Here is a 26273-nt window from a genome sequence, read left to right on the forward strand (position 1 = left end):
TTTTCATCACAATCTAGAGTTTAATTTGTTACTATAATATAGGTATGGCACACATTTGTACCGGTGCTGTGAGTTGCGGAGAAAAGACCAAAACAGTTACTCCCATTAAACACTAATTTAATATTTCAGAATGCAAAATAAAATAAGTTTTTACCGGATCCTGTACCCTGAAAATCTGGGAAAAACAGGGAATGAAATGAAACCCTGTGTGTTACCAGAGTTTAAACTGGTATTTTATTACCCTAGTAACAAAAGCAGAGTTTAACCTAAACTTCTACCTCCACATTGGCTCTGTTTCTCCCTCAGGTCTCCTTCATCGGGAGCTGGAGAAATATGCTGCTTTCATACACTCGATTGATTTTGCCCTGGAACAAAGACAGACAGAGAAAGATGGAGGCGAGCAGAGGAAACGAACCCTGGATGGAAGAAACCAATGGTGAATATGGTTTTGTAAACGGCTCACATAGATTCGGCGCAGTTATTGGACAGAGGAGGACAATGAACGTTTAATTTAAATTTGTGTTGAGGGCGCTTCCAATGTGGGAAAGTGCAGGGTGTAGAGCAACAGAGGTGGAGCAACAGGGAATAGTGGAGAAGGATGGAGGCAGAGGGAGAGAAAGAGTGGTGCTGGTGTTAAGGTGATTAGTCTGGTGGGTTGGCGATAGAGAGAGTTGATCAATAGCCTATCGATCTCCCATTGCGAGTGTCAAGGGGGTAGTGGGAAAGTGAGGGAGGGTGAAAGGAAGGATAGGGAGGGAGTCGCTTCTAGCTTGACTTTTAAAAATCCTTTACTCTGCGGATGACAAATAACCCATTAGATTGTGAGGAAAATGTGGAAATTCTTTTTGGGCATGCTTTCTTTGTAAGTCAAATATTACCTTGTATTGCAAAATGTAGAGTGAAAAATCTTTCACTTAAGGCTGCGAGAAAGTTAAAAAGAAATAATTTTGGTGGGTAAAGGTGTGCGGAGAAATATATCGAGCCAGATGCAGAGAAGTTACTTAGCAGACCATTACTTCAAATAGTTCCTCCAGGCTGAAATATTCACTGGAGCAAGTCCCACTCAATACTCCCCCCAAAAGCCCTTTTAAATGCTCTACAATGGTTGTGTTAAATCGGATGACAAATTTGATGCAAACAAACCCTTGTACATAACTTCTCCCAGCAATGAAAAGATAAATGCGTGATGCAGTCTTAACTGTAAGGTGTCTTCAGTGATTAAAGAGCAAACAAAGCTAGTGAAAATAATGAGGTGGTGACAAACACGGCTATTAAGCATACAATCCCCTGGGCCTCTTTCCAACTGAGAAATATTAATATACATTGAGAAAATGACTTCGAGTGGTGCTAACAAATAATATGACACTCCAGCGGCCATCTTGTCTTTGCACATTCAGCTTATTGATACATGTGTGCCAACAAAAGAGGTCATAGTGTTACAAGGTTTGACACTCCCCTGTGTAATCTGCACCAATGGGGGTATTGTAAAGAGGGGGTCACAACCTTGAAAGTGTCCCAGGCAAAAGAACATACATGTGAAGTGTGTACAGCCTAAATATAATAGTCTGAGTGACATTTGTTAGATCAGCTTTTATTACCCCATTGGGAAATTTGTCATCCGCATTTGACCCATCCTTCAATGATGCCGGGGCAACCTGTCAGGGACCCAAATCCATATCTTGAGCTGGGCTTCGTGAGAACTAACATAGCTGGCGGATTTTACCTGTTGTACATGTTATTTATTTTAGTTTTCAATGTTTTTGTAAGTTTTTCCCTCCTCCTCTGGTCTTTATAAATCAACTGAACTCTCTCACAGGCGATCTGTTGACAGAGAATGATGTATTCTCCTTGCATCAGAGCTAACTCTCAAACACCCATTATCATTACTGATAGCGCTGATTTCTCTCCTCATTGGGACAAATGAAGTGGGCTTTCAGTGTGTCCTGTGATGTGGGGGATTGCAGGACAAATGGCTGCTGTTATGACATTTTGACTCTGCTTCTGCTACCATGTATTCAGTTTATTTTCTCCTTTATGGGCAGATTTTCTCCTTCTCATGCCCTTGTTTGTTTTGTGGCACAGCACTCCTTCATGAGCCCCTGTCTGTCCACACAGCCCTGCCCCCACACCCACAGTCTCTCAAATGACTGTAGGATATTGACATGTGATGGACCTGAGAGGCATACATCATGAGGAGGAGCTGAGGAAGCCTAACACAGGAGTTGTACTATCTACTACCAGACATTAACTTTACCATTTTTAGGTTTCAAATGGAAGTTTGAACTTTTACTAACATTTCAGTAGACTTTAACATATTACCTAAACAATAAAGTAATAGTAACAATCAGTAATAGTAAAGAAATATTGAATAGTCTCATTGATACTTTAACTTTAGGGGTAGTTATAGCAAAAGACGAAGTTAAATCTGTCAACTGGACAAATCGTTGCAGGATTGAAGACGTTTCGCTGCTCATCCAAGCCGCTTCTTCAGTTCTGGTCAGATTACTGGTGGACACTGCCTTATATTTATCTGAGGGGAGGGGCTAACTACACTGAAACTGTAAACATCTATTGTCTCCAGTTTCAGCTGGAACTACCCTCTTCGGCGCTTAATGACCCTGCTATTGTTCTCAATGTTCTGGGTCTGAGGACGGAGTTATAGATGTGAGACAGGTGATGTCTCGGGCCTCCATTCCTGTTTAAGGAAGGATTCTCTTTCCTAACAAAAATAGCTTCTTTAACTCCTCTCTCAAACCATTTCTTTTCTCTGGCTAAGATCTGAACTTCACTATCTTCAAAGGAGTGGTTAGTGGCTTTAAGATGGAGATGCACGGCGGACTGGGGTCCAGAGGAGCTCTCAAGATGGTGTTGGTGCATCCTCTTATGGCGTAGCTGTTTAGTTTCTCCAATGTAACGCTCACTGCACTCTTCACTACACTGAATGCAATAGGACCACATTACTTTGTTTATGGCACGGGGTTTTGTCCTTTGGGTGAACCGTTTCTTGTCTTAAAGTGTTTGTAGGTTTGAAAAAGACAGGAATCTCATACTGTCAGAAAATGTACCGGTAGAGAAGAGCAGGGTCCAGGGCGCGAGATCTGGTGAGGAGCAAAAGTATCTAGTTTAGCAGAGTCAAAAAGCAGAAAAACACGAACTGAGCCAAGCAGAGAGTACCACAGAGATACAGTGTGTCAGGTCGTGGCTCCTCTTATCCTCCCCAGGTGCAGCTGATTGTGGATTAGCTCCAGGTGTGCACGGGAGATGCCAAGATCTCCGCCCCAGCTCCAGGCTCAGACGTAGAAGGGACAGGAAAAAGACCACACAAAAAAACAGCAGGACAGACAGGGATCCTGACAAAAACAAACAAAACGATATGAGAATATGAATCCAGGTAAATGTGCTTCCATGTTCATGTTGTATAATCGTCCTTTTATTAACTATACATTACTGACCACATGACTGACCCAAGAGCAGACCTCAGATTCTCCTGGTTGTGCCAAAAGGCCAGTTACACCTATACACAAAGCACAGATTATGATAGCCAATCAGCAAAGTGCTTTTACAGTCTTCTCATGAGACCTGACCCGTGACCTCAAATGACCCTTCAGCCTGAGGTCGCTCACTCAGGGTCAGAGGTCATCACAGGAGGATAGAGGAGGGTTTCTATAGTAACCAAATGTATGTATGTATGTATGTATGTAAATGTATAATGCTGGGAAAGTTTATATGTTTTTATGCCCTTCACACCCTTCTTTATATTTCTTTGTTCTCTACAGATTCACTTGGATTCAAGCCCAGATTGTGACTGTCAAAAGAGGTTAACCCTGTTTTCTGTTTTGTCATTGTCATGCTGAAAGATTTATCTACCATAGCCTGTCTTTCTACAGAGTATTTAGGAACAATAAGTGTAGGTTAACTCAATAACACGTCTATAGTGCTATCATGTTTATTACCTGATCTCTTGCTACGCCTATAATGATGTCCCTGCCAAATATTTCTGGCACCAGCAGCATCTCCATATACGCAAACAGCATGATTCACACTCACTTAGACTTCACGGAGCAACTCAGGTCACTTGTGTTTGTTGCCTAATTGCTCTTCAGCCTGCAACATGCCAGACAAAAAAGAAAAAGACTTTGACGACGTGACTTTGTTCCTCGGTGACTACGGCCCTTTTCAGATTACCTTAATATTTTTGCTGAGTTTATTTATTATTCCTAATGGTTACATGGGTGTGGTGTTTGTTTTTGTATCGGACACGCCAGATTTTCATTGCAAAGTGAATGAAAAGTGGAATCTGAACAGTAGTTATGTGCAGGACTTCACATTCACAGAGCGCAGCAGCTCCGTGGGACCTGACGGCTGCAGCAGATACAAAGAGAGGCTCAACTCGTCCCAAGTATCACCGAGCAACGACACGGAGGCCTGTGCAGACGGATGGGACTTTAGTAAAGACATCTACACCGCGACTATTGTGTCCGAGGTAACAGTTCAATCATTTAAGAAGTCATAGAGTATTTTTGTGTGTATAATGTGGACACGTGTCATTGCAGTGGGAGCTGGTGTGTGACAATGCGTGGAAAGTGCCCTTTTCCTCCTCATTATATTTTGTTGGAGTTTTGACTGGATCTTTTGTGTGTGGGAACCTGTCAGATAGGTAAACACACACTAAATTTGAACAGATTGGGTTTTTTGGGGGTTTTTTTTTTTAGACCAAAGTGTAGTTTGTTTTCGTATCTGCTCGCCTGCTCTTTGGTCACGTGACGTTGCTGTGACGCGTCTGATCCGATCAGATATAAAGAGAAACTGAAACTTGGTCTGAAAAAAGAAACTATTCAAATAAAATATCGGAAGACCAAATACACCTTTAGGCTCTGTACATTTCTTTCTTCCTTTTTCTCTTTCTTTCTTTCTTTTTTTATCTTTTATTTTTTTATTTATTTTTCTTTCTTTATCTTTATTTATTTATTTATTGTTATTTTTCTTTCTCTCTTTCTTTATCTTTATTTATTGTTGTTTTTCTTTCTTTCTTTTTATTTTTATTTCTTTATTTATTTATTTATTCATTGTTATGTTTTTCTTTCTTTCTTTTTCTTTTTCTTTCTTTATTTATTTATTTATTCATTGTTATGTTTTTCTTTCTTTCTTTATCTTCCTTTCTTAATTAATTTCTTTATTTATGTTTCTTTATTTATTTATTTTTCTTTCTTTCTTTCTTTCTTTCTTTCTTTCTTTCTTTATATAATAAGATAAGAAACCGTTTATTTATTCAACATAAATTTATTTATCGATCTAATTTTAAATGTTCTATGTTCTACTGATACATGTTCTTCTGGATTATAGAATTGGGAGGAAACCTGTCTTGTTTTTAACTATGGCCATGCAGTGTATTACTGCTTTGATCCAAGCGGCATCTGTCAACTGGGGCATGTTCACTATGTTGAGCTGTTTGAGAGGATTTGGACTGACATCCTGCTACACTACTTCCCTTATTCTGGGTAAAGAATACATTTTTATATCTCATCCGTTGCCCATGAGCCACGGTCGTAGAGTAATTAATATGTTTATGAGTTCTGCATTTCTGTTAAGCTCATAATATGCACATACTGATGACTGAAGTGTCGACTGAAGTGTCAACATAAGTCACTGATTTGTCATGTATCTGCACTTCCTTTTCCGTGTGTGCCTTCAGGGAGTGAGATACTGAGTCCCAAGCCTCGTATGGCCTACAATCTCCTGGGTCAGAGTGTAGGGTTTGGGCTCGGTTATGCCCTGTTACCGTTGTTCGGGTACTTCATAAGGGACTGGAGGATGCTGCTTGTAGCTTGTGCCATTCCTGGTTTGTTAGTTATGCCATTGTGGTGGTGAGTTCAATTTGAATTTACACTTTTTACAGAACAACTACAGTATCACTGCTCCAAAAACAGCACTCTCTCTTTTCAGGGTGGTACCAGAGTCTCCACGATGGCTTTTGCAGAAAAATAGATTAAAAGAAGCTGAGGCTGTCATCCGTAAAGCAGCCAAAATGAACCAAGTGTCTACCCCTGACATCATATTTCCATCTAAAGAGTGTTTAGATCAGATGGTGATGTTGTAATTTAATGAGTTTTTGCTCAGAAGAAAAACATTTTGTTGTTTACTTACTTTGTTTTTCTGTTTTAGAAATCAAATAGAGACGAAAGAAATTCCTACACATGTTTGGATCTACTACGCACATCAAACATCAGAATCATTACACTAATGGGAATTTTCATGTGGTAATAATAATTGCTGCTTTTATTGTTTTGTTTATTTGGAGTAACACATAGCTAAACCATTATCAATCAAATCTAACAGGGTTATATTAGAACCACATGTTACCTTGTTTGTGAGTTCAAACTGTTGTTTTATTTTGCAGGTTTACATGTATTTTGGTTTTCTCTGGCCTCTCTCTGAATACAAGCAACTTAAATGGAAACAAGTATCTAAACTGCTTCATTTCTGCTGTGATTGACATCGCAGCTTATATTATGACTTGGGTCATGGTCAGCAGAATGTCACGGCCTATCTTTGTGTTCTCCTCCATGATGTTTTGTGGCATTTTGCTTTTGATAATTCAGCTGGTGCCTGACGGTGTGTATTGTGCATTAACGTGTCAACTGCTGGTCAACAGAAATATTCAGAAATTTTCTTTTGAACAGACATGGACACTGTGTTCCAGGCACTGGCCCTGAGTGGAAGGTTTGGGATTTCAGCTGCCTACTCTATCATGTTTGTGTTTTTTATTGAGTTGATGCCCACCGTAGTCAGGAACACAGGACTAGGAATCTTTTCTACAACTGGACGAATAGGCAGTATTCTGTGCCCTTATATAATTTATTTAGGTAATGAACATTATGATATAAGAATTTGGTGTATATTTATAAATAATGTATTGTATTGTATTTACAGGAGTGTACAACAAGGGCACTCCATACATTGTTTTTGGGTCCATGAGTATTGTGGCTTCTGTCCTCACGTTGTTTCTGCCAGACACTAGAAACAACAAACTCCCCGAACTAATCAGTCAGGTGCAACCAGTTCATAGGTAGGCTCTAACTTCTATTTATGTTTGCATTTCTTAGTGTCAACCTACTGTCATTAAGTAGCATCGATGTGAACTGATTTATGATTTATTATGATAATAGCACTGATCACACATTACTGAGGTCAAATCAATGTGTGACCTTTAGTTATACTATTCTTTGTCATTTTTTCTTTTCGTTTTAAGACACTGCTGTCCAAACAAGGGTACGTCTGCACACAGTCCAAATCTGAGAGCTGGGAAGTGGAGAAGAGCTCCCTCTGTTGACAAACAACGGCACCATTTCACTGGTAATTACTGTTTTGTTTTTCTTTATTTTGAAGGCTGATTGCTAACATTGCCATGTACAGGGTGCGTGCAGAATTACATTTTGAACTGTTTATTGCACTTAATATGGTTACTAAAATAAAACCTGCTTAAGCAAGACTATTGATGTGGGCCTAAATTACACTTACATCACAAACAGCATAACATTTCAGTATCCGATTCAGCCTCTTGCCAGTTACATAGGTGTACGAGTACTGTATCTTATATCTTACAGTGATTTTAAATGACAAATATTAAACAATACCAATCAAAAAGAATTAGTGGATTACAGTTTAAATCCACTAGGGGGCGTCAATAGACTACTGAGAATACGTCTTGCCAGGTACTAAATGTACTAATACAAACAACAAAAAGAATTCTCTTACTTCAAGGAGGCATTTTAAGCACACGTGACATTTTTAAAAAATAATGTTTTAATGTTATCTAGACTTTTATTGGAAATATCAGAAAATGCTGTTTGTAGGTGCCTCCTTGCCCAACTTTATCAATTGTCTTAGACAAAAATAAATGTATACATACATTTTTAATAATGAATAATCTTACTGTAGGTCTATAGCTTTTTATCGCAACCTGTCAAAGATTTAGAGATGTAAATAATAATTAATGTGTTACAATTTGTAATTATGTAATAGCACTAGCAGTAGATCTAGATTAGCATCGTTTAGTCTAAGGTTTTAAGCAACATGGACTGAAGGACATCATGATCTTAAACAACAAGAAATATCAGTCTGAAAATGCCTTTTTGTTATTCTACCCTTCCTTATATAATTCACTCTTACTCTCTCTTTTCTTGTTTTTACCACTAGGGGGGAGCATTTGTTGAAGAAAACCAGACAAGACAAACCAACTGTGTTTAGATAACTGCACAGGGATTCTAGTGTTTGAACCAAAATAAAATGTCTCCCACGAATGTCTATCAACTTGAGGCTGATAGTGCCCGGCCTTGACCATGGGGAGAAAGCTGTAGTGTTCTAAATGTGGGTGGCAGTGTGAGCGCTGGTGATGGGGTGATGGGGAGGGGGTCTACTGCAGCAGAAAAACAGCAAACTCTGCAGTCATTAATATGCAAATATGCAAATTAGGTCGTAATTAAGATTGGGCGTTTGTCAGTGGCTCTTTGATTGCTGATGAATTCCAATCTGCAAGAAAAAGGGGGGATGGGATGAGAAGCTCAAAATTTGGAAGAAGAACAGGATATTGTCCCATGTCTGCTCCTAAAGTGAGCAAATGAGTGAGCTCCTTATACAAAAAGAAAACAAATAACACGTTTATGTCAAGAAAAAAACACTTTGATTCCCTTATATGTGATGACACTTGGCAGATGCTTTCAAAGTGTAGTCACAATAGAAAATATGTAAGCAAAAAAGACTCGAGACATAAGTTTGAGACTAAATGTGTCCGTGTATTTGATGTATAGTCACTATCTACATTGTCAGTAAGCATTTAGCGTGAATTGAGCAAGAACCACGGCATGAATCCAGGATGATTTGGGGTAATTAAGAGTGATGGAGCTGACCCCTGTAGAGAGGAACGCTCAGGTATCTTAGCAGGTGGTGCAGTGTGTCACAGTTATTTTCATTTCATTTCGGGAAACGTTGCTACCATTTACACTTGAGCTCCCTCCAGTGTTATTGCCATTTTAGTAGTCCCTCGACACTTGTACATCTTCCTCTCTGGCATATGAAAACAACACGTTATATGTGAAACACGATTAATTATTTGGTTGAATGGGGAAGAACAGCTGCTTTTGACATCTTTGGCCCAATGACATGCCATTACACCACACACTGCACTGGGGTATGTCACTTTCCTAAGTCTGGTGTTTGTGGGAGGAAAAAAAAAAAAATATATATATATATATATAAACCTTTTTTATGTATTTGAAATGGGGGCAACAGCAGCTGATGCCTTGGTGTTTGTTATGTGACGAGTGGTTAGTGCTCTAGTGTGTTGGTGCGTGCATGTGTGTATGAGGGGAGGGGGAGGGAGAGGGGGGGTATTTTTGCAGGAAACAGGAAACCAGCAGTCATAACAGGATGCCTAAGGTTTTTATACTGTACCTGATGCGTGGGTGGCTGTTTGGGGTAACCCATTTAAGATGCTGCAATGCTTGTGTAGAACTGAGGGAGCCCAGGAAAGTGTGGGTGGAGTGGAGGGTGAACTCTTTGGGGTTAGGGGAAAAGGAGTTCCAATCTATAAATAGCTGCAGTTGTTTTTTTTTTTTTTTAAATATCATTTTATTTCTGTTTAGTTTCTTTTTCCTTTTGCTTGCCATTTGTTCTTCTTTAAAAGCCAACCACCCTTCAGTATTTGCAGTGTTATGATTACATGTATATGAGGGGTATGCTCCATTGAGATTCCCTTTACACTTTTACCTGAAGATGTGACCTGAACTCAGTCAAAAGGCTGTAACTGTCCATGATATGATTGAAATAAATGAATGCTGTTTTAGATGGACTTTAGAGAATGTGTCTCTTTTTTGTACAAAAAGATTAAATAATAATAGTTGTGCATGTGTTTAATGACAAACAGGTGTGTGTGCAGATGCACGCGTGTGATGGTGAACATGTGTGTGCTGGAGAGGCTGTGAACCGCAAAGTGAATGGCAGAGTTTTCTCGTAAAGACCAGTACAGATGTTATTTACGTTGTTTCCCCTCAAACCAGTTGAGGTTTTCTCCTCAAAGTCTCACAAATGCATGACATGAATTTAAGTCGTCTATTAAACCACTGAAACATCTCATTAAACAAACAAACAAAAGACGTTTGTCAGTCTAGTCTATAGCAGCCCATGGGCATAGCCTCCTCCACAGTGTGCACTCCTATAACTGCAATTAGATCATCTATATATGGCTGCATTTTGCAAACCATCACAGTTCATCTCTCTTTAAGTGGTGCTTTGATGATAAGTGTGTTACCAGACTTTAGATCAGGATACATCACTAAATAAACGATCATAAACCCATTCAATTAGGCCTATAGACAGTCGGCTTCAGTCAAACTTCACCTACAATTAAAAGCAGGCGAGCTCAAACCCCATTAGGGCGTTTCATGTGCCATAGTGCCAATCAAAATGTGGTCGTATCCAATTGGCCCTCCCTCTAATATATCATTCCATCTTCTACTGTTCTGCAGTGCTTTCCGACGTTGACATCCGCGAAGCGATATAGTCCCCATAGGGTTCATTGATGCGAAACTTGTTTGGTTCAGGTCCCTTTTGGACGAATTAACAGTGATATTATTTAGAGATCGTGCTGATGTAGATTGTTAGGAGACTCGGCTGTGAGTTAGTTTAAAGTTGTGTGAGTTTGAGTGAAATTGGACACCGCTGATGTTTTAGTGTTCATGTCCCTCCAGTAGGCTGTGCCGCGGAGTGATACCGCGGTGGACCCGACAATGTGGAGGCTGTAATGTCTGTACTTGGAAAATGAAACGCTCACAAATTAAAGTATAAGAGACAGGGCGCCTCGGAACGTCATGAAACGTGTAAAGGACGCAAGTTGAATTATGTTATGAAGATATCGTAACAAGACGACGACGGATTGTAGAACTTGCTTTTCTTCATCTTGATGAAAAAGCCTTTAGTCCGGAGCACGGGGAAAGGAAGGATCCGATCCATAACTTTGTTTTTCTACGTTTTCCACTCAGCCCCGTCTTCAGCTTGAATGCAGTTTAACTAAACCCAGGTAAATGCATTTATAAAAAGGCGTTTGTTACACGTGTGTGCAGCTGGAGTGTAACTCTAGTGTTGTTACTGGAGTAATAACCAAGTTGAGTGACGTTAAATGGTTCAAGTTGCTTTGGCTGCGGCTTCAGCTTTAACCTGCTCCTTTTTCATTTGTACTGGGCCATGTGGCATTTAAATGTGCACTTTTAGTACCACGTTAAGGCAATTTAAAGTTGGTTTTGATTAAACATAGTGTTTTATTTAAATTTGAGCCGTGTATGTCTCAGTGTTTAACCGTTTATCGTGTCATTCAGTTAAAACAGCAAAGACACGAGTCAAATACACCGTGTTTTTATTCACCTTAAACAGCCTTTGATTCTTTGTTTTATTTTTCTGTTCATTATAGTGTTAAAACGTGTTAGTTAAGTGACTGTTAATTGGGTTGAAATTGTACAGTTATTAAGTTTCAGCACAAGACGTGAAACACATCCTGAAAAACACTAATATATCGTCACATAAAGTGCACTTTTGTTCAATAATGCAGGAAATCCACAGTATTCCTCTGTCCGTCCAGACCTCACGGGGGCTGTGTTTTTGTGTGTCACATTTTGAACACCTAAGTAAACTTTTTGGGGCAGTCTTTGTGTGCATCAGGGTCCTTTTCTCCTGCGAGACTCGGGGCTGTCAACAGGTTTGACTATTTCACATGTGTCTTCAGTGTCTGTAGTTTTTCTAGGGCCAGTGGGGGAAAAGTGGGGACTGTCTCCATCTCTTGTTCTAGTGCCAGATCGTGATGTTGTGGTATTTGGTCCCTGGCCTCATGAATACGCCTGGCCTGTCCGGGGTGGGGGTGTTCAAGACCAGGCTGCGAACTTCCATTTGTTAGGAGGGGCTAATCCCCCATTTTGACCTCAGCTCAGCGAGACGCAGAAAATGCGAGACTTTGTTGTGTCAAAGGATTTAGTAGCGTTTCATTCAGCTGAAAGAAAGAATTAGTCACTCCTTTGTATCTACATTTGTCTGACTTTTTACCTTGACCATACCTGTTTCCAAACGTTTTGACTGGTATAGTGTCATAGTCTTATTAATACATTATGATGGTTTATTTGGGCACACGTACTTAGAGGTGCAAATCACGTTAACACACTCACTGTCTATTTCTGGAGGCTTATTACAAAGACTTTCACAGCCTATGAGCCTATACATAATACTGACTAATTACTGGCACCAATATCTAACAACATTCAGGGGCTAAAAATGGACACTATTTTTTCTTTATTGTGTCACCAGAAGCCAAGTGTATGGACTGTAATGAAGGCTTTATTACAAAGTATTACTAAAGATGTGGCTGCCTTGCCACATGTGCGTGTGTTCTGGTTGTAGCAGGTTGGTTTGAGGTGGAGACAGCAGAAAGGGGCTAACAGTGAGCCCTCTGTGGCCTGTGGCTGCGCTCTGAGCCTCTGATAGATGTGGCTCAACCTTCAAACATTTGCAGCTGGTGGACTTTTGGGTGAAAGCCTTAACCTTAAGATTCAGCTCAATATTCAAACATAAATCTAGATTATCATTTTTCACAGTGTTGGATCATGTCTGCTTTGTTGTCTTCTAGGTGTTATCCACAAGCTCCTTTATGTGAACCATCAAGTGTATTTGTGTGTCTGTTTTAATACTACACAAATGTCTAGAGAGAGAAGAAACAGCACAAATGTATAGTTATTGGCACCATGACAAACAACAGCAGAATCCTTAATCCCCCTAATCGATTCATAGAAAAGCTTGTATGTGATTTGTTTAATGAAATCTACAGTAACTCTCTGAATGATAAACTAATATCAAGTTAATGTGACAATGTTACATACAGGCAGATACTAACAACACATACATGTATATTTTACTTTACTTTTTGGACTATAGATTGAGTTGAAATGAATTATTTTGCCCCTACAATTCTTATGATTTTACCCAGTAAATGTTCCTTATTGAACATTAAAAGTTATGTTATTACTGATAGCATGTGTCTCTCTTGTGCTTTGTGCTAACTGATGTTTTCCTTTCCTCTGTCTTAGTCAGTTGCTGAGACTGAAAGGGCCCAGTGATCAGCCGCGCAGAATGGCTGCGGTGGGAACAGACAAGGAGCTCAGCGATTTGCTGGATTTTACTGCGGTAAGATGTGGGTCAAATTTGGACAAAAAATTAGTTTTTATGTATGAAAAATGGCTTCTTTGATAATTGGGCTTCCCTAAATGTAGACTAATGAATGGGTAATAATCTTAAAGAAATTCCATTTGGGCATTTTAAATACAGGACCACAGCATTTTATTTGCATAAACATTTTGCAGATTCTTGTAATAACAGTGGTTACATTTTTATTTTTAGATGTTTGAGCTTCCTGTTTCAAATGGCAAAAATCGTCCAACCACTCTCGCCAGCCAGTTTGGAGGTGCAGGTAAGACCAAGACAAAATAATTTTTTAAATTTCACTTCTCCTTCTCTTCTTTTCGGTATTCTTTCCTTTAATATCCTGGCTAGTTTCAAAAGGCAGTCGTCCACATTTCTTTTTGTAAAACATAGCTTAGTACTGAACACGCTCTGAAAAGCTGTCTGGCGTTTTGAATACCAATGGCAGTAGTTGTTTCCCGCTCATGTCATTTCAAAGCGTGTCCATTCACAGATTATCCCTCGACTTTAAAAATGTGGCTTGGCCTCCTGCAGATCCCCGAGCCGCAGCTTCACTTCCTCGTCCGTGCCTTACAGGTGTCCCTTCCCTCACCTCCTCAGCTGTTGTCATTCAATCACTAACGACAGAAACAGAGTGGGGGATGATGAGAAAAAGACCAATTAAACTGTTTTGTCGACACTGTCAGCGATTGTGTTTTTCCCATTGATTTAACATAGTTTCTGAAAACCAGCTCTCTTGTTACATTTATCAAATTTTTATTCAGTACCATATCCTGTCTGTAAGTCACTGTTACAATATATCAAGGTTCTAGACACAGTTTATTGCACTTTGTCTACAGGTAATGTAGGCCTTTCTGTGGCTGTAGGAGTGAAACAGGATATTATTGTGAGATGAAAGACAAGGCCAATGGTGCAGGGTGGGATCCATAGCTCCTTTTCTTCTATTCACTCTTTTGTATCAGAAAGGTGTTCGCTTAAAAACACGCGCTGATGTTATCCACCCCGAGTCCGCTCACGCCATTGTCTTTAGAGATTATTAAGTTTACACCCCACCCCAAAGTCTAAGCTCACTCATTTAAAATTTAAATGGCAATGCATCTTAAATTTCCTGTTAAATTTCACGTGAAACTTGTTAATTCCCTCTCTTCTGACTCAGTTGACTCTGTTGTTGTTATGACATATTACTTTTTGAAACGCTGAAAGCATTATTGACACATTGTAAAGATGAAACTGTTCAAATGAACAGTATTCTAGTTGGACATGGGTTCATCTATGCTTTTTGTTACATTAACTACTTTAAGCCGACACACGAAATCTGTCAGCACACTTTCATTTTTTGACATTTGGAAACTGAGAATCATGAAACATATTTATAAACGGTGTATGACCAAAAATGCAGAAAAAGAGAACTTAGAAATTTGCATGATTACTTTCAGATATATATATATTTTTTTACATTTCTAGATAAATAGCAATTTCTCTTTTTTTAATTCAATTGAATTGTGCTCAATTAGAGTAGTATAACCTCAAATATTATTCACGTTGTGTTTTGTTAAGGTACCCCGTGGTGTGTAAGGTGTCTCTAGTGACTCACAGGTTCAAATGGCCAGACTTATTGTACATTGTTGAGCATTTCATTAGGAGCACCGGGCCTCTTGAGAGCGGGCTGACATCATGCTTTGTGTCTGTGTGAGTCAGGGAAGGAAGAAGGCGTGTAGACGATCGCTCCACTCCGCAGCGCCGCAGTTATAGGCGCCCGGGGCTGTATTCCTGTTCGAACCCAGTGCTGTCTGCGAGTTTGGCCAGCGCATGTGTTCGTGAAGTGGGTGACTCAGGCTGCTTGTCTGTTTCCAGTATCTCTTCCTGTGTAATTATAGAGCGGCCGTGCTCAAAGGGGCGTTGCATGCTGGGAGAGGTGCATTGGGGTTCGCCAGAGTGTTTGTCTCATGTTACTCACCCTTTTCTTCATTTTTCTTTTTCCAGGCCCCGCTGACAGTCTGAGTACAGCTTACATTTTTAGCTTTTCATTGAACGGTGTAATCAAATCGTTTCAGAAGTTTATTTGATAATTAAAGTTAGTAAGATTATTAGGGCTACAGCTGATGTTATTTTTGTTTGTTTTGTTAATCAATAAATCAATTAGTGATTCAATTATTAAATCCCTGTGACTGTTAGATTTTGTAATAAATTTGACCTAGATTAGCTACTGCATTACAGGCTTTCGAGTCTGTGTATAACAATTTCTATATTTATTTCATTATTATATACGTTACAAATTACGTTACAATTATTCACTTAACTACTTTTAGCCCGAGAGATTTTACTATAGTATGATGACAGATGAAATTTGAAAGAAAACAGGAACTGTATGTTTATTTGTTGTGTAGTTCAAAGTAATTTAGACTAGTATAACTTTTTGTACAAAGCTTTTGTATTAAAGATAGTATGACTACAATTAATTATTAGTCAAATTGTTATTTCTATATTACTTTGAGATAAAAAAAACCCAAAAAAAACCAAAACATTACATACCAAATAAATGTAATTATATGCTGATTTAAGGATCTCAGATGATATTAGTAGTAGTAAAAACGAGACTTTGTGAATAACTTTGTGAATCCAAGCTAACGGTCAGGAACATGCGTTATGTTGATGTGGGTTTTGTGACATGACAAAAATGTCACAGTCATTTGGTAGGTTAGATTTTAGGTATTTCACTTCGACCTTTGACTGTGTGTGTAGCTACAGTGGCATCTGCTTGAACAGTATTTAACATTGGCCGTGTTTGTTGTCAGACTGCGTTGGAATGATTCTGTACCAACAGGACTCATTCTCTGGAGTGTTTGATTGGCAGGTTGAGTGACAGTCAGCGAGAGTGATAAAACAAGACACGGTCTCCATCTCTTATTCCTCTGCCACCGCACGTATAGATCATAGTTGTCACGACAATCTCGCTGCTCTCCGCACTGTGGACCTATTCTTCTGTTCTACTGCTGATCCTGTCATGATTCAAACCCTTCTCCCCCTCTCTTCTCCCATCTCCGCTTTTTAATTAGACAACAAAACAAAAATATGAATATTCATAGAGACTAGCTTCATTAATATGCACAATTATGCAAATCAGCACGCAATTAAGCTTCAGCTTTCCCCCAGAGATGCTGTGTTGCAGTATGAGAGGAAATTGAGGAAAAGAGGACAGGCAGAAATTTCTGCTCCACTAATCTTTAAAATCTCGCCTTTCAAACACATTCACCTCTTTGAGAGCTCAAGTGCTTTGGCCAGGCAGCGCCAGTGTCAACTGTGCCTGATTGAGACGTTGTGTCTCCGAGGCGCTAAAGGTGACTGCCAAAAGTGAGAGAATGGGCCTGAGCGACTGTTGCCATGGAAAATGTGAGGAGTGGGAGAAGGAGGATTCTGAGGCTCACACACAGTGTTAATTATTCAAACTTCCTACAGCTCATAACCTCCTCGCTGTGTGACAGCACGTCACTGTCATGTGCCGTCGATGCAGCGTGCTCTCGAGAGAGCCGGAAACTTGGATCAAAGCAGGTCAACTTGAGGACTTCAAGTTTGACTTAACTTTGTGACAAGTGTATCTCTGTGCCATTTATTTGTTAATTGGCCTAACCTAGTTCTTTGTCTTTTAGATGAGAGGAATGGGTCCGGTCCCTGGGGACAAGGAGAACAGAACAGTCAATCCTTTAACCAGACAAGGGTACGGCTAATTCCTGAATATAAAGTAGATATTAAGTTATTTAGTAGATTTAATACTAACAACTCACATTATAACCTATATCTTGAAAACTATGTTCTGATATAGACATCATGCATACTATGTTTTTTTACCTGTATATTAATGGAATTTTACATACTTTATACATGCTTAAAATGTTGTTTAAGCAAGATTTACTCTAAACAAACAATAATCGATGATTATTTGATTCTGCATACTGTAATTTCTCCAAAAACACATAAAGTAGATTTGTTTCTGTTTCAACCTTTTGAATTCAATTTTTTTTTTCTCAGAGTTATGGTGAAAGCAGTCTTTACAGTGAGCAGGATGGCATCACCTCTGCTCCTCTCTTTGGCTCAGGAGCTGTTGGTATGTTTTAGTTGATTTAAAAATATTCTATCTTATTCTAGTATGTTTACTGCCTGAAAATGCAGTTAAACACCAAGCACAACTGTGGGCAAAGCCTTTTCTGGTGAGATGGCGACGGCTGAAGCAGAGGTTAATGGGAAAGGGAGGTAGGAGGAGGGTCTGTTTGTGTGCTACTGATAGAGGGGGTTGGGTGTAAAGGGCACCCATGCACAAACGAGGCTCCCCCTGGGATTACTACAGCCTATGGCTCTTCTGTGTTTAACTGTCAAGGGAGGGGCCAGAGGTTGGGTGAAATTGCCCCCAAACCATTTATAATGGGGCAATTTGTTGATGTTTTTTGGTCCAGATCCATAAATACTTGCATCATATACGTTTAAACAGCAGATGGCGAGCCCACAAACTGAAAAAGGGGCAGGACATGCTGTGATTTAACAGTGACATGAAATATGTTTTATGATCATGACCTGATTAGACCCCCTCTTTTCACAGGGAAGGCTGATCGCGGAGCATACACTTCATTTGCAACACAGGTAAATAATATGACAGAGAACACACACTCGACTACAGCATCATATTTTTACTTTCACAACTTTTTACTGAATATTTCTTAAACCTTTGCCCCGTCTGTAGCCAGGATTTATGCCCAGTGAAATGCCCCTGACCAGCCCTGATGCTCTCTCACCCACCGGCCCCAAGTCAAACTCACAGTTTTATTCCTCTTATGGGGGAGGCAACCTTCGTCGACGACCCGCACAAGAACCCATTGGTAAGTCTCCTTTTAAAAGCTCTTTTTTACAATTCCAACGTGTGTTGTAAAGTATTAACATTATATATGTACTGTTTGATAACATCTCACATTTTTCTCTCATTAGACACACAGCCAAAAAAGATCAGGAAGGTCCCCCCTGGACTCCCATCTTCGGTGAGCACTCCCTTCTCTAAACTTCAAATTCATATTTGCTCTCACCAATACCGCTATGTAGCTCTGCTCTCGTATTATTAAAGTGAATATAGTCTGCGCATGCAATGAAGCTTGTGCTGCTGCAAAAATAAAATAAAAGCACAAACCCATGCGTTTGGCTGCTCTGTGATCCGCTGCTTGTATTTATAGCAGTATTGGTGCAGCCTTTACTTTACGGCCACAGTTCTGTGCTTGAGCCAAGTTAGATCACTGATGGTTTTCGCTCCACCTCATTTTTTCCTCCCACTTCACCACTGCACCCTATTTCCTCCTCTTCGGTTTCTTCCTTTCTTCCCACCCCCACCGCCATGAACAACAGCCCTCCCCCTCCCTCCCCCATCTCTCTATCCCAGCTGCCAGTGGAGTTGGCTGCTGTCCAGGATTCGGCAGATGGTTCAGTAATTAGTAGTGCATCTCTCCGTTTGCTCGACTCTTCCTTCTTTTCCTCTTCTTTTTCTTTTTGTTTAATCAAATTACAGAAGAAAACTTAAGTCCATTTGAGTTTAGTTTTATAGACACAGTTTGTTACTTGTTGTTTATGTATAATAGCGTTGATTGAGGGGGTGTGTCGTTACAAAAATGCGTATGCTTATGCATAGTTATGTATATCTCCTGGGCTCTTCATGTGTCTCCTGTATATTTTTTCACATGTGTTAATGAGTATGTTTAAGGCAGTCCAAAACCAACCAAACTACTAGATACACTGCAAAATCAATAGTACATCATGAAGCAAGAATTTAGATTTAATGCAGCAATTGTAACCTCATACTGCATTATGCCTTATGCACTTTTGTAGGTGTATGCATCAGCAACTGGAGAGGAATTTAACAGAGAGAACGCTGCTTACCCAAGCTCGAAAGCAGGAAATGTGTACCCTCCATCTTACTACATGCAAGGTTTGAATACTTGAGCTTGTAACATTTCTATTTTATTAAACATAATCAGACAAATAATAAGACTCATAGTAAAAGTAGTGGATAATCATATTAAAAAAAATTTTGTTATGAGTCTAAGATTTTATTTTTCTCCCTCTACCTCTGGTTGTTCCGCACACCTTGTGCCCACTTCGTCCACTGGCTGCCTCCTGACAGAAGGTCTTCATCCTCCTTCAGACCCCTGGGGCTCTGGTGGGTCGATGGTTCAGCCTGGTTATCCTGCCATACAAGGCAACACGCCTCATCTGAGCCACGGACCCTTCTCCGCCATCAACCCCCAGGACAGAATGGTCAGTGCTTATTTTTTTGGGACTCTTCATATGAGCCACATTTCCACTAGCGTGGCACTGTGCAGGTGTGGCCATTTTGGTCTTCGCTGTAAAAGGGGTTTAGCTGGACTCGTTTTTGAACCCTCTTGTAAAGTGGTTTAGCCCTGAGCTTGCTTTTGTCCAGTTAGCCTCAGGAGAAGCTTCACAATAACTGGACAAGAATCAACACTTAAATAACAGCCAAAAGGTTCTAATCATCACAAAACTAGCAATGTAATCTAACAGTTGTAAGTAGTTTGTAAGTAGTAAAGCAGCTTTACTTCCAGCCTCTGTAACTAGAAAACAGGAATTACTGAAACGCTGGACCAGTGGAAAAGTGGATCTTTTGATTTATCACTATAAATGTAGTTTTTGAATTTGCTTTATTTTATACAGAAGCGGCAGCCACTGCCCTTGTCTCCACAGAACTACCCTCTGCATGGCAGTGAAGTCAATGGAGCTCATCCGGCTGGCTTCCAATCCGGCTCAAGCAGCTTTGGAGTCCCCTGCCACACTCCTCCCATTGCCGGCACTGACACTCTAATGGGTACAGTTTTCTTTGGATTTATTGCATTGCAAGCATATACTCTGGGCCTATAAAAACATGTTTGTGTTAATTATTTTGAGATAGAGATAATAATGGAACTTAATGGCTTTTAAAATGGCTTTAGAAAAAAATTAAAATCACATAGATTAAGTGAGCAGCAACACAAACTTTAACAGGATTAGCAGGTGATGGAGAAATACAGAGAAGACAGAAGACGTTTCTTCTGAATGTTCAATGCAATTCTTTGAAGATGTCTCATGTGTTGTCTTTTAATGTCTTTGAGAAAAACAGAAAGAAAGTCAAATCTAAAACAGGCTGAGGTTGATGCACTCATAAAAGCTGACATCTCTTTAGGTAACCGTGGGGCAGTTCCTGGAAGCTCTGGTGATGAAATCGGAAAAGCTCTGGCCTCTGTAAGTATAAAAAATGGGTACATATTACTTTGAATAGTGACTGATTTATTGATTGATTGTGATGCCTTTTCAGATCTATCCTTCGGACCCAAACAGTAGTGCCTTCCCTCCGTCCCCATCCACCCCCTCTGGCTCGCCCGAGGCTGTATCAGGTGAGTGCAGAGACGGCTCAGTTTTTCCTCTGGCCCCAAGGTCATCAGGCCTTCTGTATAAAGAGTTTCCTGTTGTTGACGGCTGCAGTAAAATCTTGTGTTGTATTGTTTTCATTGAGTTTGGAGATTTGGACTTTGTTTTTAGCACAGCTTCAAAACATCCTGCTGTTTTATTTTTCTATATCAAACCTATCTTTAACCTAGAATGTGATGTTTTTAAATTATAGTTTTAATATGATACACCAACATAATGTAGTTTGTTTTAAATTTGGAGTACTTTCTGTGGACCTGCTCATACACAGATTTATGTCATGGCCTCCACTAGTGGGTTATGTGCTCTTCTCAGTGGAGGAGACATTGTGAATGAGGTGTTTTCTCTTTGTGTCCCCAGCTTCTGCTTCCCAATGGACTCGGTCTTCAAGCCAAACCACTCCTTCCCCTAATTTTGAAGAGTCAATACAGCCCATGGTAAGAAAAATTTAATATTGTGATGATAAATCTATAAATGTAGGAGAGGTGCATCACATTTTAGACTGTGTACAAATTTCATTTTAGTTAGTTAATGCCTTATAAATTTTGTCAAAATATTTAATGCGGTAGTTTATAGCTGCTGCTTACTGTTTTAAGATCATTTGAAGATGCCTGAAATAATGCTTTATTATTATTTTTTTCATTATTTTGTAGCAAAATAAAATGGATCGACTCGAGGAAGCACTCAATGTTCTTCAGCGTCATGCCAGTGGACAAGGAGGGCCAGGACCTAGTGAGATGCATAACCTGCTTTCATCTAGTCTCGGGTTAGCACAGGCCTTTGGTGGCACACTAGGACTCGGCAGCCGCCTCTCTGGACTGGTATGGAATTATTACATTTGGTCCATTTTCTGTCATTTTTATATTTTAATAAAATGTTCACTTTTTCTGAAGGGGTCTAGTCACCATGAGGACTCAGTAAGTCTGCCCTCTAGTGGTGGACTGCTGAATAGCCACCTTGGTCCTGCACCCATTCAGTCTGGTTCTCAACCTGAAACTTTTAGCAGTAAGTGTTTTTATTTGGATCACATAATGTGGTGACACAGTCTGTTTCAACAATAACATCACTTTTTTGTCTGTAGGCCTGCCTGGTGGATTAAACCACTCTAGTGTCCCTGAGATCAAGCGTGAGAGAAAGGAGGATGATGAGAACTGCTCTATCACCGATAAGTCAGACGACGAGAAGAAGGACTTAAGGAACCGTATTCGAACAAGGTATTGTTTACTGACAATGTTCCATATAACAACAGCATCTGAAAAGTTCTGGTTAAAATGTAATTTTCTTGATAGACACTGTGAATTTACTTGTAGTTACTATTTATATTTTAGGACCTGTTATGTTATTAACTTAATAACGTTTTTGGCCATTGGCACTATAGTAGCCTAGATGATGAAGAGGATGATGAAGACCTGCCAGTGGAGGTTAAGGCTGAACGGGAAAAAATACGGAGATTGGCAAACAACGCACGTGAGCGGCTCCGTGTTCGGGACATCAACGAGGCTTTCAAGGAGCTCGGCCGCATGTGCCAGCTCCATCTAAGCTATGAAAAACCTCAGACCAAACTGATCGTACTGCAACAGGCTGTTAACATTATACTCAATCTGGAGCAGCAAGTCCGAGGTCAGTGGGGTCCAGGACCAAAGGAAGAGACGGGGACAAAAAACATCCACACGGTTCCAATCCACTGTCTACGTTTTTAAAATTCTGTTTTTTTCTGACATTATTGTCAAATAAAATTAAATGGATTTTTAAAATTACACTAAAACAAGTGAACGTATTATTACAGAAATTAAGCCGTGTGGGTGTTTTTTCAGTGAAATGTCCTTTATTTCCTACACATAGTACATTCATTTGAACTCACAATGTGTTGTCAGGTTGTCAAATTTTTTCGCTTTAGCCATTAACATTTCTTATTCTGCACATAACCATGTTTTCTTCATAACTGACTCAGACTGTCACAGCCTTTGTCTTTTTTGTATAGCATAGAGAGAGCTTATATGTGTCTTTTCAACATGCTTTGTGTTATGTGACTGAATCCCAGTAGCTGCTCTCATCTTTACTAACTTCACTAATTGGTTGCAGTGTCTGTGTAATGCATGCCTCAGCCTTTCAGGCATTAATTGTTTTTGCTGCGCTGTTTCGTTTCCATTGCCTTTATTTCCCTTCCACAGATGGCAACAGTGATCTTCTCTATTGCATTCAAATAAATACATCTCCTGCTGCTGATGTATTTAACACAATGGCTTTATCTCTGTCTTTGTGCAGCACTTGGCAGAGGGTGCGCTTCCTTTCTCTTTCCCTCCCTCATAACTTCTGTCCTGTTACATAGTTTTATACCTACAACTTTCGCCCTGGACCCCAGTGACCACTAAGGTGAAGTGTTGGAACAATTACTGTCACAAGAATCCGTTGATCAGATTTCAGAATTTCAATTTGGCGCCACATATTCATACAATATCTACATTTTTCCCATACATGCACTCTCTTACCCAGAAGGCCACTCCACTGGATTTCTTCATCAGTTATTTTTAATTAAAGAAAACAGAGTAGACATATGCAGCCAAAAGTGCAAAGATGTAGTACAGGTCCATCATGCTTTTCATCTGGTTTTGTTACCTAGCTGCTTCAACCCCCTTTCTCCTGGCAGCAGTGTGGTCTCAGTGAGCGATGAGAACCTGACTGCTGAAGAGAAGGAGCAAAGAGAGCGAGAGCGCCGCCTAGCTAATAATGCCAGAGAGAGGGTGCGTGTCCGAGACATTAACGAAGCCTTCAGAGAGCTGGGCAGGATGTGTCAGGTCCACCTCCAGAGCGACAAAGCCCAGACCAAGCTGGTAATCCTACAGCAGGCCGTCCAGGTCATAATGGGCCTGGAGAAGCAGGTGCGAGGTAGGTCACCCAAGATAAGAAAGGCCCAGTCTGTCTCCTATAGACATCTCAAAGCTCAACACATTTTACTGAAGCTATTTCCCCTCCTGAACATTTCACTTGTGTTATATCCGCTTCAGCTTTCCTCTCTTTAAATAATGAACCATGGAAAAGAGAGGGGAAGTGCCACTGCTTTTCTGCCAAGTTTTCATCCTACTATTTTCATTTCTGGGTTTGATTTGATTTTCATGGTAAACTCTATAAACATGTCATTTATTGCAGTTTAACTTATGAAGTTTTATTCTTTATTTCCAAAGAGCGAAATCTAAACCCTAAGGCAGCGTGTCTCAAAAGAAGGGAGGAGGAGAAAGTTTCTGGGGTGGACCAACAGCTTCACCGAGGGACTCACCCAGGCTTGGGGGGAGATGGACACCTGTAATACTCAGGTGAGGTCTACTATGTTATTCCTAAAATAAAGTACACTGTTTAATATGTTTTTTGTAATGTGATTGTTTCTTAATCTTTTGCAGTTATGGTTGATTGTACAGCGCTGAAATCGTGTGGCCTTAATACAGTATATCATTGTTGTGCATCTCAATGGTGTGTTAATCAACTTCTACAAAACACACTTCCTTCCATACTGAAAAGCAGTTGGCCACATTCCTTTGGATTTACAAAAAAACATGTTACTAAAATAGGGATGACAGTTTTGAGAAAAGGACAAGGATGACATTCTGTTTAGTTTTTTGTTACATGTTGGGAGCAAATGTTACTTGGATCAATTGCTTATATGAGGAAACTGAAAGAAATGTTTTATTGGATCATTTGATTGGCATTCCTAACTTAAAAAGTATGGATTATTGTTCAACATGACTGAATGAACCTATAAGACTCACTAAGTGTGAATTATTTTGTACTGTGGATCCTGAGTCTTACCTCAAAGCGTCCTGTACATTTGTTATTGTCACTGCCATGCAAGTGGAATAGAGAAAGGAAAGAGACCCACCGCATAAACAAACCTGAGCAGAGACTCTGGAAAAAAAGTGCGTCTAAAGTAAATCAAACTTGTCAATGGATTTCCAAACTATTCCTCTGTGAGGCGTTTATTGGACTCCAGTGCAGATGACAACACCTCTGCCCCATCTTCACCATCATTATGTCAGCAGTGCCCTGAATAAATTCACTTTGTTATTAATAGCTCAAACTTCATACAATCGTCATAGCATTTGTATTATGGTGACTGTTGCCTCTTTACCAGCTGAAGTGCAAGTTAATTAAAGGGATCATGAGTTTTAAGTTGAACTGAATGGACAATTTTCTGTATTGCCATTGACTGACCATGTGGAGGCATTTTGCATTCTTATTTTTAAACAATTGCCTGTATGAGAATCTTCCTTTTGTATGATGTTTTTTTTTACTTTGTAAAATACTTGTGTATAATTGAAGTTTTCATTCAAAATGATCTTTGTTTACATACATTGCATTGAAAATATATTCTGCCACAATCAATTTTTATCAAATAAAAAAATACAAACTATTTAATATATTATCACTCAGATAATTGAATTTATTGAAAATCACACTCACAGATTGATTGGATTATCTTTGACTGACAGTCTTGTGTTTGCTTGGGGCTGAAAATGTTTTCAATGCATTGTAAGTTCAGTTGAGATTACAGAACAAATGAGGTATTGTGCCAGGTGCTCAGATGTGAATCTAATGTTCATGTTGTTCTTTTGGTATTTGAACTGCCTCTTATTACCTGGCCAGTTAATTGGATTCTAGTGATATATATGATAACCTTCCTATGTAAAAGGGATCAACAGTTGCCACTGTAGTTTTCCCCCTCACATTTTCAGCTCCTGTATAATTTTTGCTTTTTCATGTAATTGGCTACACTGTTGCAATATCTGCATATTCTGTGGGATACTGTTCTCGGGTCTATACCTATAACCACATGAAGGCAAATGAAACTCGAATCATCAGGGTGGCCTTTGTCCTGGCATTGGATATTTTTCATACCGATTTCTCACTAGTGCCTGCATAAATCTCTACTACATAGTGGAAGATGTATCTGTGGATTTATTTGTTGTACAGTGATATATCTGACTGTGTCTCTGACCATCTGAATGATTAAATAATTAGTCTTTAGGTGTTCACCTCGGACACTTTATCAAAAACAATTGCCCTAAATTTTGTGTGCTTATTTTGTTGAATAGTATGTCCTTGACTAACATCTGTTTTGTTTTGAACTATACAAGATGTTTGATCAGAGTTACCATTGTAAGTTGGCACTGTTCTGACAGTATTTGGTTTACCTTTGTCCACTTTTGCCCACTTTCCTTTAATTCTGTTAATTATTTTACTTATCAAACAGAAGAGGTATGCATACTTCTAATGTAAACTGCAACAGCTTATCATATCTTCATAACAGATATCTGCTGCAGATAAGTGTCTTCACTCATGTTTGGGGACAATGTCTACAGGTTGTCCTCAAAGTGCCTCCAGTTTCTTATTTTTTATATATAAAGTAGAAATTCAGAGCTGTTGTGTATATAACAGTAATGTAGCAATAAATGTGCCATTAAAAAGTTCATTTAATTGTGTCTTATTTTGTAATGCTAAAAGTAACAGAAATATATTGACTTGTTGAAAGGTCCAAATAACTTTTTTAGTACGCATCGAAGTATAGTAGTACCCAGGCGTATGGCCGCCAGCTTATAGAT

The 26273-nt window shown here is 39.5% G+C and overlaps 2 protein-coding genes across 5 annotated transcripts; both read left to right on the forward strand.

Moving 5' to 3' along the window:
• The first annotated feature begins 4101 nt into the window (after positions 1 to 4101).
• LOC117385536 (solute carrier family 22 member 4-like) lies at positions 4102 to 9217 on the forward strand. 2 transcript variants are annotated; one of them, XM_055228282.1, is made up of 11 exons: positions 4102 to 4483; positions 4554 to 4657; positions 5344 to 5498; positions 5693 to 5864; positions 5944 to 6085; positions 6163 to 6257; positions 6398 to 6612; positions 6681 to 6863; positions 6931 to 7066; positions 7250 to 7353; positions 8197 to 9217. In XM_055228282.1, exons 1-11 carry the CDS (start codon positions 4112 to 4114, stop codon positions 8211 to 8213), a joined length of 1695 nt encoding a protein of 564 aa, XP_055084257.1. In that variant the 5' UTR covers positions 4102 to 4111; the 3' UTR covers positions 8214 to 9217. The 2 variants fall into 2 exon arrangements, with proteins under 2 accessions (XP_055084257.1, XP_055084258.1); XM_055228283.1 differs by having other exon boundaries at positions 7250 to 7350; positions 8194 to 9217.
• A 1571-nt stretch (positions 9218 to 10788) lies between these two features.
• tcf3a (transcription factor 3a) lies at positions 10789 to 26143 on the forward strand. Of its 3 annotated transcripts, none has more exons than XM_033982101.2 (20): positions 10789 to 11074; positions 13122 to 13218; positions 13432 to 13501; positions 16881 to 16948; positions 17260 to 17335; positions 17825 to 17865; positions 17966 to 18101; positions 18208 to 18257; positions 19093 to 19192; positions 19388 to 19521; positions 19936 to 20086; positions 20441 to 20499; positions 20573 to 20651; positions 21043 to 21119; positions 21336 to 21503; positions 21576 to 21687; positions 21764 to 21896; positions 22061 to 22302; positions 23865 to 23993; positions 24078 to 26143. In XM_033982101.2, exons 2-19 carry the CDS (start codon positions 13165 to 13167, stop codon positions 23984 to 23986), a joined length of 1872 nt encoding a protein of 623 aa, XP_033837992.1. In that variant the 5' UTR covers positions 10789 to 11074; positions 13122 to 13164; the 3' UTR covers positions 23987 to 23993; positions 24078 to 26143. The 3 variants fall into 3 exon arrangements, with proteins under 3 accessions (XP_033837992.1, XP_033837994.1, XP_033837991.1); XM_033982103.2 differs by lacking the exon at positions 22061 to 22302 and adding an exon at positions 23330 to 23568 and having other exon boundaries at positions 10790 to 11074; XM_033982100.2 differs by lacking the exon at positions 22061 to 22302 and adding an exon at positions 23303 to 23568 and having other exon boundaries at positions 10791 to 11074.
• Positions 26144 to 26273: the final 130 nt, after the last annotated feature.

Source organism: Periophthalmus magnuspinnatus, chromosome 17 (assembly GCF_009829125.3).
Source record: "Periophthalmus magnuspinnatus isolate fPerMag1 chromosome 17, fPerMag1.2.pri, whole genome shotgun sequence".
NCBI classification, from domain to species: Eukaryota; Metazoa; Chordata; class Actinopteri; order Gobiiformes; family Gobiidae; genus Periophthalmus; species Periophthalmus magnuspinnatus.

Coding starts and splice junctions, on each gene's coding strand:
- LOC117385536 (XM_055228282.1), top strand. CDS start 4,112: ATGCCAGACAAAAAAGAAAAAGACTTTGACGACGTGACTTTGTTCCTC. Junction 4,484..4,553: donor CCGCGACTATTGTGTCCGAG/GTAACAGTTCAA, acceptor GTGTCATTGCAG/TGGGAGCTGGTGTGTGACAA. Junction 6,086..6,162: donor AAGAGTGTTTAGATCAGATG/GTGATGTTGTAA, acceptor TTTCTGTTTTAG/AAATCAAATAGAGACGAAAG.
- tcf3a (XM_033982100.2), top strand. CDS start 13,165: ATGGCTGCGGTGGGAACAGACAAGGAGCTCAGCGATTTGCTGGATTTT. Junction 13,219..13,431: donor ATTTGCTGGATTTTACTGCG/GTAAGATGTGGG, acceptor TTTTATTTTTAG/ATGTTTGAGCTTCCTGTTTC. Junction 18,102..18,207: donor ACCCGCACAAGAACCCATTG/GTAAGTCTCCTT, acceptor TTCTCTCATTAG/ACACACAGCCAAAAAAGATC.